Source organism: Onychostruthus taczanowskii, unplaced genomic scaffold (assembly GCF_017590055.1).
Source record: "Onychostruthus taczanowskii isolate IOZ18803 unplaced genomic scaffold, ASM1759005v1 scaffold4, whole genome shotgun sequence".
Lineage (NCBI taxonomy): Eukaryota > Metazoa > Chordata > Aves > Passeriformes > Passeridae > Onychostruthus > Onychostruthus taczanowskii.
In genome coordinates, this window is record NW_024501459.1 from 8,656,904 (window position 1) to 8,676,196 (window position 19,293).

A 19,293-nucleotide genomic window follows, 5' to 3' on the forward strand; every position below is an offset into this window, starting at 1 on the left:
TCAAACACTAGCACATGTTTCCCATAGAGACTGTGGAGTTGCATCTGTGGAGTTACTCAAAACCTGGCTGGACAACCCATCCTGTTGCCCTGGGCACTCTACTGCAGGAGGGCTGGACTAGATCTGAGGAGGTCACATCCATCCTCAGCTATGTGTACAGGCCACACGTGTTGTCATATTTTTTCCAACAGGATTCCAAGTAGAAATCCAACTTGAGCCTCAAATACCCTTGGCCCAAAATAGTTCTTCTTGCATTCCAGAGTTATAACATTCCATGGGAACAGTATGATTTTTTTCAGTTTCTCCAAATCCGTGTCTTTCCACATAGGGAGCAAGGATCACTGTCCCCACATGCCAGCATACTCAAGACCCTGTTTTACATAGCGCTCCCTGTCTAAAATACAGAAACAAATTATGTACTAGTTAAGTTTCCTGATACATCACAGTGTAAAATCAGCTGTTCAGTTGCTTAAAATGTCTTGTTCAGGCTAAATTTTTTTAATCCTTTGCCTCTATATTCTACCATTTTTCTATTTCATCCTTTTTATACTCAGTTTTGGTGTAGTGAAAACTACAATTGGAGCAATTTAGCTTTGTCCTGAAACTAGGGGAAAAGAGTAATTTGCCCCGTGTCTTTATTACTTCAAGCAGATTGTCAGGAAAATTGGCTGAGCCTTTAGGCACGTATGTTTTCCATAGATTGTGTCTGGTACCTTGAGTGACTTTTCCTATCACTGCACATCTGCTGTGGGTTTTGCTGGGTTCAGTGGCTTTAGATGAGTTCATAAAAGTTTCTTGTGTGTCGTCCCTAATGCTTTTGCTGGCCCAGATAGCTGGAGCTGCTTGCTTCAATGAAGGAGCACTGTGTGAGGGCAGCAGCAGGGTAAACTAGGACAAGAATTGCTTTGGCTCTAATGTCTCCTGGCAGTGAGATACAAACATGTAAAAGGAAGGGATTCTTTATTTTTACTTCTACAGATGACGGGAAAGAAAGATTAAGCTGCCGCTTCTGCTTCTTTTAGCTGTCACCTTGGTCTGTGCGTGTGCATGGGGATTGTGACAACCAATGGCACACAGCTGAAGGCAGGAGCACAGGGTCTGAAACCAAAAAATGTAGAAATGTTATCTCTGCTTTCCTAAAAGAAAGAGAGGGTGCTTTTTGATGGGAAATTTAACAAGTTTGAGGCATTAGGCTACGACTGAGGGTACGGTGCCCCTGAAGAAGGGCACCCACATGCATTTAGGAGTGCAAAACAATAGCGTGTTCTGCTCCAGTGGCTTTGGATCTTTTTTCCTGGTTATCACTTGAGAACTCCATCATGGGGTTTGGTGGGTGATTAGAAGAAGTCTTCTTGATGCTAATACAAGCAATTGTGAAACACCTAATCCCCTCCACAGGATCAGGGCAGATGCCACTGAACCTCAGGACTTTGGGAACAGCGTCTCACTGATGAAGACCAGCAAGAGGGTGAAAAACTTCTGAGCTAATCATCAGACAAGTTATCTATTTTAAACAGGTTTTCTAAAGAAAGAGGCTTCAGTGAGCTGTGTTTGGCTTTTCAACACATCAGTCCATTAGAACCATGAGGTATTAAAAAATGTGAAATTTTGATTTTCATGAAAATCAGTATCTGGTCTTGAAATGGACCAGTCCCATACTGAGGAAGGAGCTATGTTGAGGTCAGCAGGCAAGTTCCAGGCTTATCTGCACATGCATAAATGGCTGAGCAGGATAGATATGGCAGAGTTTGTCTGAGCAACTGCTGCTCCTTGCCTTGGCTTTATGCACAGGAGCTGTTTGTGTTTGGGAAGGGGAGGATGCAAGGAAGTAGGTCACATTCAAAGAAATAGGCTTTTTTTGTTTTTTTCTTTGCTCTTTGGGAAACGTCTTGTGGGAAGTGTATCCTCTGTTTCACAAGAAATGTCTGAGGCAGCAGCTTGATGATGCCTAGTTATCAGAACACAAATGTCTTTGCTTTGTCTTTCCCACTAAAGGACTCCTCTCACTGCCTCAACTTGTTCTGAAGCTTGAAGAGTTTTACACTCAGGTTTTCATTTTAGTCTGTCCCTTTAGGATGTTGCAGGATTAGAAAGAGTTGATATGGAATATATAAGTATGAAGACCTGTATTTTCTTTCCAGTCACAAACTGAAGAGCTACTTGGAATACTTTAAAATGCCTACTGAATTATTTTTTTATCCTTTTAATGTGTCATGCAAATCTGATACGCAGATAGGAAAACTGTATAACCTGGAGAGTTTATAGCACTTTCTTTCAGTAAACCAACAAACCAGCCAACCTAAACCCCCTCATTATCCTCAAAGAACTTCTCTGTAGCTGCTCAGCACATGCTTAGCTGTGTATGCTCGTTCGGGAGAATATCACAGCCCGTATTTATAATACACATTGTAATATACATCTCGTGGGAAGGTGTGGAAGGGGAAGTTGAAATGGCTCTTTGCTGATGATAAAATCAAAACAAAAACAACTGCCGATTCCCTCGCCAGCCAGCTTGCTGGGACATTTTTATAATTCTTTTACTCTGTTGCTGGAGGACTCCAATTAGCCTCAAACTGGAGATCGCAGCCTGTGTGTGAAACAGGCAGCTGCTGGCACGCAACGCTCCCTGAAGTTGTTTCCTTTCCTTTTTCCTGAGATTTAGCGAAGGGGGGGAAGGGGTTGGAGTCACATGGATACAAAGCTTTTGATTAATGTCCAAGTCTCTGCTGCTGCGGAGGCTTTCCAACCTCTCAGCTAGCAGGGCGAGCTGGGAACCAGTGACCGCTCGTTTCCTCCAGGCTGTGTCCCCTTCCTGACGGGAAAGGAGCGCTCTCTGGGGTGGCTCGTCGCCTGCGGACCTCGGGCCGCCGCGGAGCGGGGTGAGCGGGGCTGCGGCGCGGCCGGGGACCGGCCGGAGCCCGGCCCGCTGTGTAACTTGGCGGGGTCTTTTGTTGTCCTTGTCCGCAGCGCAGCGCCGGGGCGCTCGGGGGAAGGCGCCGGGCTGGGAGCACCGATCCTCCTCGCCGCACCATGACAGAAGAAAGCAAGGGGGAAGGCAAGGGGGAAAGCGGGAAGGACTTGGAGAAGCAGCTTCGCTTACGCGTGTGCGTCCTCAACGAGCTGCTGAAGACGGAGCGGGACTACGTGGGCACGCTGGAGTTCCTGGTGTCGGTGAGCGGCGGCGCTGGGGGCCCGGGCAGGCGGCGGGACGCCCGGCCGGGAAGGGGTTTACCCCGAGCTTTTGCGTAAAAGGGAGGGAGAGTAACAGGTTTTGAGATAGCACGACCCCTCTTCGGCTTTCCTCCCTCCCGCCCTCGCCCTCCTCAATCCCCCGGCCGCGCTTTGGCGCTGATGGTCTCGCGTCTCCGCGCGTGGAAGCGGGTGGGGTGATGGGTTTGGGTTCCCCCAAACCTAACGGGTGAGGGGCTTGCGTTCATTTTAGTGTATTCCACTACTTGCGACAGTCCTGGAAGCCCAGCGGTGCAGGGGGGAGGGAGCAGGACAGAGGGGGTGCTGGTGTGCAGCAGCAGCTGCTTGGCATTAAAGCCACATGTGGCATTCACTCCCGTCTTGTGATAGAGGGTCAGCTGGGAAGGCAGTGCGTTCTGCTGAGCTGTGGTGTGACACCTGGAGCTTCCTTCTACATTTGACTGTCACTGTTGGTAGGATTGTTGGTGCCTGGTAATACGCTAGTCAGGAGTTCTCACTCTCTCAAAAGGCAGGAGTTCTCACTCTCTCAAAAAGCCAAAGGAAGAAATTATTGCAGAACAGATGCGGCCAGTGTTTCATTTGTGTCTGATCTTGGTAACATCACTTTAGGGCTCTGATGTGATAAATATGTACAAATCAGCTGCTTCAGATTGCAAAAGTATTCACGGTAGCCCCATCATACATTTCTCTTCTCCTGTCCCATTGAAGAGGGGAAATCCTTCCAACTGCAAACTTCCTGCTTTGCTGCCTTGAGAATTGTGGACTTTCTGCTTATTACCATGAAAGAGGAAATTCTTAAGTTGGCTGTGACAGGGAGAATAAAAGCACAGACATTGGAGTGAAATAAGATCTACAGAGTAGCTTATTTTCTCCATATGTTTATCCTCAGCAGCACCATGAAAAATGGTAAATGGTCCAATGTGTTGGGTTGGTTTTTTTTTTTTTTTTAAGTTTAGGATGTATGTTTGAAAAAGATGCTGTGCGATTATATTACTTGCTTCCATTTAATGATCAGGTTTTACCTACTTTTAAAAAAACTGTTCTAGGGCCATGTTCTTCCATATTTTTCCTTAATCCACAAATTTGGTGTACGCCAGAGTCTTGGATTTCAGCAAATTTGAGAATTTGTAATATCTTTATTTTTGAATTCTAAGGTTTTACACATAAGATATTTGGTTCAAGCAGTAAGTGCTCAAATTTTCCCAAGGATCAGAATCTGTAGGTGTTTCAAGTTCTATCCAGACACTGAATTCAGTAATAAGCCTTCTTGCAGGTTGGATCAAGATGATCTAAATAAATCCTGTGGAGAAAGGGTTTGTGTTAAATACTTGGTTCTACATCAGCTTTTCAGATTCATTAGCGATTGTGGACAGGGTTCAAGTGACCGTTCAGAGGCATAAATCCTTCACAGAGAAATGTCACCTGTTCTAATTGTACCTCAGTTTTGTCTGAGGAAACAACTTCTGAGCTTTCCTTTGGTCTACCTGCTGGGACTGCTGTTGAGATCAGCTGTGGTGGTGGATTTATGAGGGCCGCTGGACCAGGGCCAGTATGGAGACCATGACATTGATTTTACGTAAGCCATCAAAACCATCATTGCCTGAGGGGTTTATGTTCCAGTCCAAGTTAACGGTTGGGCTTCCAGGTCATCTCAGTGTCGTCAGTGGAGCTCATTGTGGTGGAAACCACGTTTCCTTTATGACTGAGATGTTGAAGCCAGTTCTAGTCTCCCTGACAATTTGCTCAGAGTACCTGCAGTTTTCACTGTAGTTAATAGGAAATAGGGTGTTCACTTAGATAAATGAAAAAAAACCCCTGTGCATGGCTAGAGAATGAAGAGGTTATAAGAAGGAAGTGACTTGCTTGTCTGTGTCAACATGGGAAATGCTTTGCTGGTTTCCCTACACTGGAAACATACCTACTGTATGCTAGATTTATTTAGGTTCTTTTGTTTATGTTGTAAATAAAGAGTATTGCTCAGAACAGATTTCTGGTTTGTTATTTAAAGTCTTTATTTCCCCTCCTACTCTGTGATTGCTCATCCTCCACTTATCAGTGGAGTGTAGTGAGAAGTAGCTTGGTTTGTACATTCTGTCAAAAGTCTGTAACACTGTAAGGTGCATAGCAGAAGATTTGATATACTTGTAACTTTATTACATAGAAGTAGCTGAGTGGTCATTCCCATGTGAATTCATTCACCTCTTCTTTTTCGCTTTATGCTGTGTAGATTTTGTATATTGTTTTACATCTGCATTCATCACAAAACAAATCTGAGTGAAAAGGTCTGGTTGTGTTAATATTATTATTTTATATCTCCTGAATCTTCCAGTAATAAACTGCAGTAGTGTTGAGATTTCAGTGATACAGAGCAATAACAATTTTGGGCCAATTGCAGTGAGATGTGTAAACATATGTGAGGTGGATAAACTTACATCACCCAGTAGTTGCAGCAATGTTAGAGAGAAGAGGCATGCACAGGAAATTATGGATAAATGATTATACTTTTCCTTCAGATGTTTCATTATAACATTTAGAGCGTCATTGCAATACCAGGGTTTTTGTTCCTTCTAGCATTTCTTAAAAGTAACATGTGATGGAAGAATTTACTTAAGACACTAAAACACCTTTTAAAGTTATATCTGTAGACGAGGGTTTTTATTTTTACTAAGCTACAATATTAAGTTTCTGTTATGAACAATTGGTACTTTGTTGGCTAAATGAGCAATTGGACTTTTTCTGCTTCTGGGTGTTCTTGCTGGTGATCATACCACTTTCCTGTGGCAAAATCTTTGCTTTCTAATGAAAGAGAAGCTTTACTTCTCTTCCATTGGAAAACAATAGAGGAAAATCTTTCTTTCTTATCAAAATGCACTTTCTGGAGGGGATGGAAAGCAACACTTGGTAAATATTTTCACCATCTAAAATAATTCCATGTCATCCAACTGTGTGACTGAATAATTACTAATTACCTTGGGTATTTATGGTAAAGATGCTTTAAAAAAATTGTGACATTATCAATATCCTTAATATAATTACCTTATCTCCTTCATTCTGTAGCAAATGACCAAAAGTCTGTATTTACTGTGATCTGTGTAAACATAAGGGAAATTTCCTTTGTTGCCCTTTAAGCACAATTAGCCTGGAGAAAAGGAGACTGAGGGAAAGCTTTATCACTCTTTACAAGTACCTGAAAGGAAGCTGTAGTGAGGTAAGAATCAGTCTTTTTTTTCCCAGCTGACAAGTGCCAGGACAAGAGGAAATGGCCCCAGGCTACGCTAGGGGAGGTGTGGATTGGATATTAGGGAAAATTGATTCACTGGATGGGTGTTCAGGCATTGGAATAGGCTGCCCAGGGAAGTGGTGGAATCGCCATCCCTGAAGGTGTTCAGAAAACGTGCAGATGTGGCACCTGGGGATGTGGTTTAGTGGAGAACATGGCAGTGCTGGGTTACTGGTTGAACCTGATGATCTTGGGGGTCTTTTCCAACATTAATGATTCTATTCTATGACTAGCTAACTACAGCAAAACTGCATAAACTTTTCTGAGATTCATTGGTCTGTGATTTTGTGCTGGGGAACATACGATTTTTAAGGAGAATTTAAAAAAATAGTTGGTTTTTTTTTTTGTAATTTCCTGAATGTTTTCATGAGGGGTTTCATTTACTGTGTAATCAGGGTACTCGCTTGAATCCTCAGCATAGCAGTAGTAAAGAGACCTCTAAAACTGTGGGTAGAAGTTGGTGAGACATTAAAAAGATGTACTATTAAAAAGTATTTAATAGTAAAGTGTTGCTAAAAAGTGGCTAGTTTAATTTGTCACCTTATTACCTGATATAGGGCTTAGGTTTTATGTTTGTGATTTGCACTAATTGACTGGCCACTAAACATAAACCAGGCCATAAAGAATTTTAGTATGCATGCACATATATGTATATACATATATAAAATGTAATATATATTTTTTGGAAAGGAACTTTATTTTGGAATAGAAATTGGAAATGTAATCGATCTGCTACACTTGGTACTTCAGGGGATATCCATGGAAGTAGAATTTAATTTCGTATGGCCGAGGTTGTTTCTCTGGCACAGTTTTGTGTTCTGACAAATTTGACGTTGATGGGAATAGAAGCAGATGTTGGCACTCCTATAAGCCTTCCCCACAGCCTCAGCTGGGGTGGCTAGTTAGATGTTGAAGCAGCTGGGGGAAAAAAAACAAAGCTAGTTTATTATGTAGACTATAGTATGGCTTACAGAGTCTCTCAGTGAATATATATGTTTCTGCCAGTTTGCTCTCAAGTATCAGCTTGATTTTATTACATCCTACTGTACTGTCTTCTGCTTGCAGTAAAGTGAAAAAATGGTTAGTTTTCTTTAAATGTGCCCTGTTAAGGGAAGCTGAATCCTTGTTTTTCAATTGGTATAAAGAGATATTGTTTATAAGGTTTATAGTGCAGCTTTTTCAGTGTCTGTGACTCCTCGGCTTCTGTTTTCCCTTGCTGAACATTCCCTATCTCTTGGCTCAATACATATTTCTATGATTATTGAGCAGACTAATTATTTGGAGAAGTGATTACAGTAATTGAGACTTCAGGTAATCTTTATAGTCAAATTCAATGTTACTAACCCTGGCTAGCAACAGAGGCTTTACATACCAGATGAAAACTCCTCGAATAGTTATGCTATATAATAAAGCTAGATGTTGGACTTTCCACAAAAAAAGAACAACTTGTAAATGATCTTCTATGGCTGTGGTTTGATACAAAAACAGTGTGTCTGTGTGTGTTGTTTTTGCGTGCATGTGTGTATATATCATAGAATACCTTAAATTGGAAGGGTCCCATAAGGATCATCTAGTCCCACTCACTGAATTTGTTACATGTATATCTCAATTACAGTGATGATTAGTGGCTTCATAGTGCTTTTCATAATTGCATTTATATTTTATAAGAGGGATTTAAATGAATGGAAGGGGAAGGGTTTTAGCTGGCTGCATTTTTTGATAAGGTTATGTGATTTCCTTTCTCTTCAGGAAGAGAAAAACAACATTCTATGGCTCCTTCATCATAAAAAGTCAAAAGGAAGTGCAAACACAATTACCATAGAAAGTCAATATCTTTTCCATTCACTTCCAATTTCTGTTTTTAACTTGCTGAAGTGTTAACAAAAATGTGAGTGTGGCATTCTATTTTTATTTGACTTTGCTTGTCTGTATCCATGGCACCACCTCTGGTCCCTATCAGAGCAAGGGAAACTGCTTAAAAGCTGTTTATTTCTTTGTAACACCTGCCCCAAGGTTGAACACTCTACTTTACGGAGTGGATTAGCAAGAAAGATTTTTTTTCATATGAGTGTCTTTACTAGGCAAGCGCAGAATTCATACAATGTAGGACAATGGCAAAAAGCAGAGTTATTTCCAATGAATTTTCAAGTACATATCTTATCTTGTTTGGAATTGGAGGGGTTTGTGCTAGACAATGATGAATGTTTCATACTTGTCAATGTATTTTCTCTTACAGCTCTCAGATGCACTTAGATTGTATTGTGAACAGCTCTTCTTTGGGAAGAAAGGTGGTTTGTTGAGCTGTTCAGTGAAAAGTTTAGAATACTGAAAGGAGAAATCTTTGTTCCATAGCATTTAAGAAACTTATCTGTTCTAAAGACTTATTGTAATGTAAGACTTAATCTTTTGCAGACTATAATATGCTTAGAAGTGTTGTACAACTTCATGATTTATCTGTATTTATAAATAATATTTGCAGTGTTCCAATTGTTTCTTTGCTCTGCCTTACAGCTCAGTCCTAACTCTCCTGATACATGTATTTCACAAATTTGTAGTGTGAGTTGCTAATTTAGAAGAGGCTACTTGGAGGGCACCATCCATCAAAACATCCAGGTTTAAGTTATTCCGTGCAGCCTAATAGTGTTGAATAGTGTGTTGTTTGCAGTGATTTCAAATATTGATGGAGACATATTTTTAAACCCCCTTTTGTAGTAATTTTTGTCACCATTTTGTGAACACTGAGCTTTAAAACCAGGTATCCCAGGATTGGTTTGTATTTATTTCGTAAGGTTAGTATGAAGAACAATTTTGTCAATTAGACAAAGTTAAAGTCATTGTAACACTATCACAACATGTGAGAAATTGAAAAGTTCTTTACATTGGAAACCAAAAGGAACTGTCCTTTGGCCAAAATAAATCCAAGCTGGCTGTAGTTGACCTGAGATACTGGCTGGAATGATTTGCTAATCTGTAGAAGTCTCTAACCATATATGTCTAAGTAAAATATATGTCCCTGTTTGGAAAGGAATTGGATTACCCATGAATGAAATACAGGTTTGAGCAAGGTAATGAATTTTATCTAAGACTTTACCTTTTTACACAAGTGTCTTGAAGAACTTCTTGTACTCACATACTCATGTATAACCTTTTTTCATAAATGTTGTCTAACTGTTTTTGCTGTAGGACTCAACTACGTGTGTATTGATTCAGTTTTCTGTTTGGGATTGAGCAGGATTATTGCTGTCATTGGTGACCATGTGGATTGGTGTGGAATTGGCTACTCAGGAGGATTGCAAGAACGAAGATAGTGGAGTCACCTCTTCTGGAGGTGTTCAAGAGGCATCTGAATCTTGTGCTAGGTGATGTGTTTTAGTGGTAGAGTCCTGTGCCTGGGATGGAATGACCCTGCTCACCTGCACAGGCTGGGGGCTAGAAAGCAGCTTTACAGAGGTTACTCTGGGAGTACTTCTGGACAGGAACTGGAATATGAGTCAGCACTGCACCCTTGCAGTACAGAAAAGAATCAGCATCCTGGGGCTGTTCTAGCAAGGATGTTGCCAGCATGTGAAGGGAGGTGATTCTTTACCCTCTGTTCTACATCTTTGAGGCTTCTAGAGTCAAATTTTTTGTCTCCCTAATGGAAGAAATAATTTTAACTACTAAATAATTTTGCACAAGTCTGGTGCTGGGGCTGACCCGCAAGGTGAGGAAGGGCCAGGAGCATATTGCTGCAAAGAGGTTGAGAGAGCAAGGTTTCTTTGGCCTTGAGAAGGCTTGGTGCAGTTTTTATTGTCTAGAACTCCCCGATGGATAGATGTGGGCAAGATGCAGCCACATTCCTCTCAGAGGTGCACAGTGAAAGAAGGAGAGGCCATGGAAGATGGGAACTCTAGTGCGGTGTGAAGGGAAAAAATATAGCTTACAATAAAACTGCTCAAAAACAGGTATAAGTTGTTCAGAAGCTTTTAAAAAATTTTGCTTAATGGTCATCTAGGCAAGACTGAACTACCTGTTCTAGTTGACACTGTTCTGTTCAAGCAGTTGGGGTAGGTGACCTCCTTTCCAACCTCCATGACTCATCAGTTTGCAATTTATTGCTATGACAGAAAAAAAGGCTGACTGCCTTGAAGTTTCAGCCAGTTTCAGGAGAACAGAATTTTCAGGGTTGCATCTCTACTTTATTTCTTTTATACTCTGAAATTGCAGTGCAAATTGCCAGGCTGTACTGTTCAGCAAGCAATTATTCAAAATTTAAGAGAAAACTCAAGTACATGGTTTTGGGTTTTTTTTTAAAAAAATTCAACTGTATTATTTTTGCTCAGGAAACAGATAATCTGGCACTTCTGTACTATTTTCTATTCAGAGATGTCTCAGTGGATTGCTTTCATTAATAAATCAAACCTGTGTAGTTCTACAAATGGGAAGCTTAGACCTTGAGTTTTGGGTCCCTGTGGAAGTTTGTGCCAGAACCAGAAATATAATCTGATGTCTTGATTCCCAGTTCACCACTCTGACAGCAAAGCAACCCTTTCCCTTCATATATAATTGATGCTAAAAGAATGGTTGTCTACTTAAAATGTCTGAGAAGCTGCAAGGATAAGTGCTCAAAGCCAGCTTCATTTTGTGCAAGCTTGGTTGCTGCTGGGGGTGTCTCATAGGGTGCTCACAGTTGAATTTATCCTGTTGTAGGGGCAGAACTGAGGACTTAGGAGTTGACACTTATTTTACATCCCATGAGACCTCCAGATTGTCCTTTGTGTTTTTGGCAATCTGGCTGCCAAGTCATCTGGCATCCCTGATGAGCTTTCAAGATCAAGGCTGAAGAAGAAGGGAAATATGTAGGAGAAACAGATAGAAGTGAAGTGAGTCCTGGAAAAAACAGTAATACATTGTGATAAGGTGGCTTTCTTTATTTGAGTGTAATTTGTATGATGCAGGCCCCTTGACAAATTGATGATACCTTGATGAGTGAAGCAGAATAAATAATCTAATCCTTGACCTTCCTAAGGAAGTTTTATATGAATTCTCACTTCAAAATGACATTTGTCTGTGGCTGCTGATACTTGTGCCTGAATTTTAAATACATTCTATGTATTGGCGTGTTTACTTTCTAAATATATTTTTGCCTATTATAATAACTAGAGCAAGTGACCAGTATTAATTAAGATGATGGTGAATTTACATTAAAATCATATTTCATAATTTGACCTCTGAAATATTTTTTTTTATTTTCTAAGGCTATTTAAAAGGAGTCATTCCTAGAGTGAGGTTGAGTGTGTTCCTACGTGTTGACTTAACAATCCCAGTCTCTTTATGTCTAAATCAAATACGTTCTGACAGAGTGATTGATGTCTGGGATGCTATGAATTTGTGCAACAAGGCTGGAAAACCTCTTAATTTTATTGCTTAGTATGTGCTAAGTTGCACCATATCCTTAAATTCTTTGTGTAAGGTATCTGGATTCCTAGAAGAAGTAGCATGCAACTGCATGCTTGGAGACAACGTCCTCTGACTTTGTAGTGTGAGTGTGGTCATTGCTCTGAGAGTCACAGAGGCATTTGAGACTTAAAAAGATGTGGCAGCACCTGAAACTCTGCAGCATATAAGCACCACTTTCATTAAAAAGATAGAGCCTGACAAAGTAGAGGGAAGAAAAAGTGGCACACACCTGTAGATTTAGTGTTGTGTCACTTGTAAAATGTTTGTGGCTGATTAGTTTGTATTTATCTTTTTGTTGTCTGGGAGGGAGAGAGTTATTTTGCAGAAGCCATAGGAAGCAGGAAGGCAATAAATAAGTCCTGATTCAAAGAACGCCTTTGTAAAAGTGGCCACCCTACATTTATGATGAGAGCTGCTTCCTTCCTTCTAGTGTCTGTTGGTTTTTGTTCATGGAAGGTATGATACAATGCTACTTAAAAATTAACTTGCAGAATATGATAAAGGCCTAAAATGAAGGCTGGGAGGAACCTGGGAATTGCTGTGACAGATTTAAGAAAAGGTCTATCCCACTGTCATGATTGTGGCCAGGACAGGGTTAATTTTTGCAGAGACAGGAGGGGGCATGGCTAGGACATGGAGATTATTCTGTACCATCCCAAATCATCAGTGGGAGAGGGGAAAAGGGAATCTCTTGGGGATAACGGGGTCCATTCTGCTCAGGGTAGCCTGGTGGAGGCAGTGGTCAGGTACTGCTGTTTCCATCTGAATCATTCACCTCTTTCTTGTGCCCTCTGCCATTGGTAATGTTGCTGTTACTGTTATTTTTATCTCATTGCTGTTTCCATTAAATTGTTCTTATGTCAACCTGTGATCTATACCTTTTGGGCCTCAAATTTTCCTCTCCAGCCCACCACCCAAGGGGAGCGGGGAGCAGGGGCTGTGCGTCAGTGATGTATGGTTTCAGTGGGAGCACTAAACTGGGGAATACCATTGCTAAACTACAACACACAGCAGTTTTTTTTTGGTGATAATAAGTAGTAGCATTACTTAGGGAGTCTGTGCTTCATGACTGGGGGCTGTCTCTCCTGAAGAGTGGAGGTGTAGTACCTCGTTGCAAACTAAGTGATTTCTGAGTTTGATTACTTTATTTTTGTATTTGTGTGTGTTTTTGGGCATCTGTAACTTCTGAATGTGTGTCCCATAAAAGAATTCCTTTAAGGCATTTTAAATATCCTGTCTAAAAAGTGTGTTAAGTACTTTTATCACTATTATTCTTGTTGGAAATCGAATTATTCTTTTTATGAAACCCCTTTCATCCTTTCAGTCGTCTTTCAGATTCCTTTGTGATGAGTTCTTCTGGTGTCAGTATCCTTGATCTTCTGCCTAGTTCGTTCTAAGTCTTTTGCAGTTTTCAGAGGGCAAAAACTAACATCCCCAAATGTGTATAATAGATGTTTGAGGTACTGAATTATGACTTTTCTTGTCATAATTCAGTACCTCATACTTGTCATAATAACATCTTTCTTGACTGAAAGGTGTTAGAATTCTGTTTATCCTTCTGCAGTGTGTAGTTAGCATCTTACTTAGGCCCTTTTTTTACGTCTTTACTTACCTTTATATATCAAAAATGGTATTTTTAGAGATTGGGCAAGATTCTTGAAGTATGACTTGCAGCTGCCATTTGCTTTTTCTTACAATTCTGTTTTGCTGTGTGAATGGGGAAAAGATCTAGAAAGAGGTCTCAGTGAAGGATTAAGTAACCAATCAGGAATAAATAGGAACAGTAAGAGTTATGAGATTACATTTCTGTGCTCTGGAAATAGGAAGTAGAAAATATAAAGGAAAAATACACTAGCTAGGTTGAAAAGGAGGCAGAAAGAGTTACTAAAATTAGTTCTAAAAATGAAAACTTGCACAAAAATCCCCTTTCAAACATGGCAAGTATGTAATGAGGGTTCCTCATACTGTAGTATGTGTGTTACTAAGGCAGGCATCACTGGCTTTTGCAGTGTCAAATTAGATGCTGCTCATGGTCCCAGAAGTTAACTGTGTTATTGGATGTTTGCTTGAGTGTGGAGCAGTGCAAGTGCAGTGTTTCTTAGACATCTTTGAATACAGTCAGCTTGAGGTGTGAAAATACCATTATCTTTGAATTTGGTTATTGTGTGCTAATTTGCTTTTATGATAAAATATGAAATTTCAATAATTATCAAGAGATAACTGAGATTTTTTTTTTTATTGGCGAGAGCAGCATGTGAGCTGTCTTTAGTTAATCTCTTTTATCAGTGAAAGAGACCTCCAGGTTTTCAGAAGGGCGTGACTGATTGAACATTTCAAAAGTGCTAAGTTGCAGATTGCTCCATAATGTTGGAAGTATTTTTGGCTGAGTTGAGATCTTTCTGTGGCTTAGAGTTACAGTGGAGACATATTAAGTACAAGGATTGTATCTGTTGTTTTCTCTAAGTGGAAAGGTTCATTTTCTATTCAGATGTTGGTTCTGTAGTTCAGTTACACAGAGCAACACATAAACATCATTAATAATAATACTGAAAATAATTAATGGAAATTACAGAATTATTGGTTGTGGACCACATCTGAATATCTTGTAATATACCTGGAAGGATTCCTTGTGTGGGCAGGGGCAGAAGAGTGAAGAGCTGATAGTAATAACTTTTCATTTACTTAAGGGTTCATTTATCTCTTTGACACTGCATGAGATCCTGTTTATTAAGAATAATGCCTGGAAGTTGGCAGTTATATTCTGTATGAGTGTGTTAATTTCTTCCCATATGCTACGAGGTTGTCCTCACAGGAAATAAAGGGACTTTTTCCCATGTTTAGTTGCACTGAACTGTTACAATATTCAGACCGGACAGAAACAATGGGAAGGAAAGTTTCCTGTTTTCTGCAGATATTGAAGTGTCTCCGACCCTTACCAAGGAAGATCCTCATTCCCACTATGGCTGCACAGAGAACTGATTGTCATTACTGTGTGAAGATGCTGTCATCTCTCTTGAAACACAGTCCTTCACTCTTAAATGTTTTAAGGCAATTTACCGTCCGTTCTATCCATCTCAATTACATCTCAGTATTTGCACTTAGAAATAGCAAACTGACAGCAGGGAATGCTTCAAGTTGCCTCTTTATAAACACTCAGATATATTATGCTGTGTTTAGAATAGTTTTAGATAGGTGATGAAATATAGCTTGGGCCTGACTGATGTCCTCAAAAGGAAGGCAGAGCAGAAATGCAAATTTAGTAGACTTGGAAGCTTTTTGTAATAGTAAGGATTTGAACTGCAAAAAGGAAACGTGCTTTGTTTTCAGTCTGCTGTGCCAGGACAAAATTGGGAAAGGCTGATAAATCAGCGTCTTGACAAATGCTCTGATGAAATTTTCATGTGAAGCTGAGGATGAATTATGCTGATACTGCTACAGTATAAGCTGTGGTTTTCCATAGGTAGGGAAAGACAACCCTCCAGAAGACTGGCCCTCCAAAAATACTGTGAAAATCTTTTTAGTCAATATTCAGCCTGTAAGTTCCAAAGAGATTGCATGTCTTTAAATTTCACATACTTGTGTCATAGAACATTCCCATGAGTTGTGGGAGATGACCATCAGCCATGATTAAAGATTATTTTAATTGGAATATATGAAGATAAATTTGAACAGGAGCTGTACTACTGGTAGAATTACTTCATAACATCATTCAGTAAACCAACTTCTTCCAAGTTAAAAATGTTTTTTTTTAGAAAGTAAAATTGGACTTTATAGTTACAGTAGTTTATCATCTGTTATACTATCAGTTTTTAAGTAATTAAGTTGACAAGTTAAAACTCAGTCTCATTAAGTTCTTAAATTTGATTTAGTAATGAGCTTTTTAACACACCATCCAGTAAAACATAGGTTTTCCAAATTAATTTGCAGGGTACTTCTTCACTGAGAAATATTTTTGATTTGTTCACACACTTTTTTGAGTCTGAGTCAAAATTTTTAGGTGAATTGGTTAACAAAGATTCTTTTGTTTCTCTGTCAAGTTGATTTGGTATACAAATGCCACTTTAAAATGGTTATCAATGCAGTATTACATAAAATACTCAGTTGTCCTGATACTAAAATAGATTTTATGTAGATTACTGTACAATATTTGTGAGCAAGTGATGCTGGCTGTTGCTGTATCATAAAGGATAAAAAAATGAAGGAACAACTGAAGTTTATTTGGGCATCATGTGAGAAATGTGTACTGGAAATGCACTGGATTAATTCGTTTTCATCTCTCTTACAGCAGCATCCAGCACAGAAAGTAACAATTTTTGCAGTTGCAGATTTTGCTAATAAAAAAGCTTGGTGTTTGGACCAAATGAGGTATTCTTATTACAGTAAGAAAAATAAAATATTAAAATATGACCACCATGACAACCATTATGCATTTGCATACTGCATATTTTGTAATGAAAAATTCCTCATATTTACTTGCCAAACGCAATTTGGCTTTTGACTGCAAGAACTGTTAGATGTAAAACAGGGCTTTGGCAAAATGTTATTTTGTGTCTAAAATGTTTGTTCTTTGTATGCTGTTGTCTTTCTTAATGTACCATGGCAGTAAAGGCTGTAATGGCTATTCCAGTCCTTTTCCTGTTGTTTTCCAACCACCAAATGGCTCTGGGATAATACAATGCTCTGACTTTCCCATTTATTTCTAAAACTTTTAATTTCACTTTTTATTAAAAAATTAAAATTAAAAAACCCTTTTAGTTAATTTTTAGTAAGAGTAAATGTTTCTCATATTCTGACTAGTGATAACAAATAAAGCATTTACTACAGTTATGCCACAGACTTCCAAAAGGAATTTACCAGTATATCACAGCAATTCTTGCTGCTGGCACTTTACTCTTCCATTTCTGCAAATTTCTTTACTTGGTTTTGTCTTGCAGGAGATGGTGAATGGTTATTGATAGATAACTGGACTTGAGATAGGTGCAACATTCATTGTCAGTGGGGCAGTGCACTATTGACACTAGATGGGAAACAAATATTGGCATGTTAAATATCCTTATTGTAGTATGAAGTATTGTACAATGAAAGATTTGAGTTTTTTTTCTGGTTAATGAGAAACGTACATGAACTGCAGATTTTCCACATGCAACCAAATTCCGCTTGTAAGGTTTGAGGACAAAATGAAGCATCTTAAAATAATATTTTTGGCCTTTTGAAAGCTTCTGCTACTACAATAAATCTCAATATTTTAAGGGACTATTGTTTTCACAAATTTTCCCATTTAGGAAAAGTGGCTACATCAGGTGCTATCAAATACTGCCTTTCTATGTAAAGGCTTATCCCATCACTTTATAAATTAGTTTCTGCTTTAGCAGATTGTCATATACAGATCTATCTAGCCCTCTGTTCCTAGTGTATCTTTAATTCTGATTTACATGCATGCACCAAATATGACATGGATTTAAAGCCATGATGAGTCATGAAAAGACCTAAGATGTGGATATGGTTAACATAAATTACGAGGTAGCCTGATTCTGTGCCCGGCCTAAGAAAAACACCTGAGGAACCAGGCTGCTGGTTACATTTCAGATTCTCCTCAGATCTCCAGTGCTTCTGGTGCAGAGTGGAAACAGTTCAGCTGCCAGCACTCTGCTACACTCTCCTATTCACATGGGGACAGGAATTAGGCAAGGCACTATGTTGCATGCACTTTGACTTCATACCTTTTTTACTGCTTTTAATAACCTTTTTTACTGCTTTTTAATAACTGCTACTCAGGACTTTGCCACCTGCCCTTGGAGAATTAGATACTGCTGCTCCTGCCCAGCAGAGGCTTTGATTTTTTTCTTTTAATTAAAAAGTTTTTGTCTGTTTTTTCCCTTAATGAGAGAGAATGTCTTCAGTGATAAGTACTTTGATAAATGAAGAATGAAATTACATTTAGATTGTTCCAAATTTTCTGTAAGCAAACTTTTACAGAGCAGACTTCTAAATTTGTATGCTCATTCTTATGTATGTCCACTTAAATGGAAATTTTGGGAAAACAAACTTTCCTTAGATTTTAGGGTGAGGTAGGGAATGGGCTGCTGATGACATTGTAATACCAGTTTACTTTTCAGGTTTGTTTTAGAGGCAAATAAACTGTGCTAAATATGAATAATAATATATTATGGCTGTGCAATATATATATAAGAAAGTGGTTGGGGGCCAGTCCTAACCTGAGGCATTTACTAGAGATGCCTGTGTCAGGAGTTGTTTATCTAGCTGGTAAATGGATGAAGACAAATGTGTGTTGGAGGCTTTGTGTCTTTCCTTTTTTTGCTCAATTACTGAATTAAGTTAAATACCCTTCCTAAAAGCTGACTAATAGATTTGTCTCTTGTTTCTTTATTGGTGTTATCATAGAATGGTTTGGATTGGAAGGAATATTAAAAATCATCTATCTCCAACCTCCCTGCCATGAGCAGGGAACCTTCCACTAGATCAGGTTGCTTGAAGCCTCATTTAGTCTGCCTTCAGCGGGTGGAATCCACAACCTCTCTGGGCAACCTGTTCCAGTGTGAAGTATGTTAGATCTTCTCAAACCCAGTCCCCTACAGTGAGTAGTTCTTCACTCTCCCTGTTCCTGCTTTCACCTTTTGCAGCTTGGGTAATGTGGCTGGGATATTTGCTGGTGAAGACAGGTAAAAACTGGCACTGGGGGCCTCAGCCTTCTCCACGTCTTGGTAACCAGGTTACCAGTATCCTTCCTGAGTGGACCCACATTTCATTTTCCCTAGTCTTCTGTTGCTGATGTACCTAAGGAAGCTCATTTTGTTACCTTTGATGTCCTTGGCCAGATTTACTTCTGCCACTACTTTAACTTGCCTAACCATCTCCCTGGCTGTTTGGATAATTTCTCTGTATTCTTCTTGGGCTACCTTTCCATGCTCCCACCCTTCTAAAGGTACCTGTTATGTTTAAGTTTGTCCAAGGGCTACTTCTTCATCCATGCAGGCCTCCTGGCATTCTTTCCTGATTTCCTGTTACTTCAGAAGATTTCCATCGGATTTATCTATAAATTTTCCACTTTATATTTGCATTGAAAACTGTTCCTTATGCTGTGAAGAATTCCTTTATTCCTATTCAGTTTTTTTTTTACTTTCAGTCTCTTCTGTCTGCTTCTAGTATGAATAAAAGATGACAGCTTTTGTCACCTCTCTTTGGTAACCAAAAAATGAATTAATTAAGTGACCATGAATAAAATACTTGTTTCCAGAAGCGTACTTAATGTTTGTGTTTGTAAAGGCTTTTACTGGAGCTACTGTATATGCTCAAAAAAGCAAAAAGAAGTTAACATTATCCTGGAACTCTAGTGTCATAATGGA

The 19,293-nt window shown here is 39.4% G+C and overlaps 1 protein-coding gene across 1 annotated transcript in view; it reads left to right on the plus strand.

Moving 5' to 3' along the window:
* The first annotated feature begins 2,724 nt into the window (after positions 1-2,724).
* The window catches only part of PREX2 (phosphatidylinositol-3,4,5-trisphosphate dependent Rac exchange factor 2), a 166,376-nt gene continuing 149,807 nt past the window's right edge, over positions 2,725-19,293 (plus strand). Inside the window, exons 1-2 of the mRNA XM_041412732.1 lie at positions 2,725-2,879; positions 2,968-3,171. Of these exons, the coding sequence (XP_041268666.1) occupies positions 3,031-3,171 (141 nt within the window). The 5' untranslated portion in view covers positions 2,725-2,879; positions 2,968-3,030. The remainder of the gene's footprint in view (positions 2,880-2,967; positions 3,172-19,293) is intronic.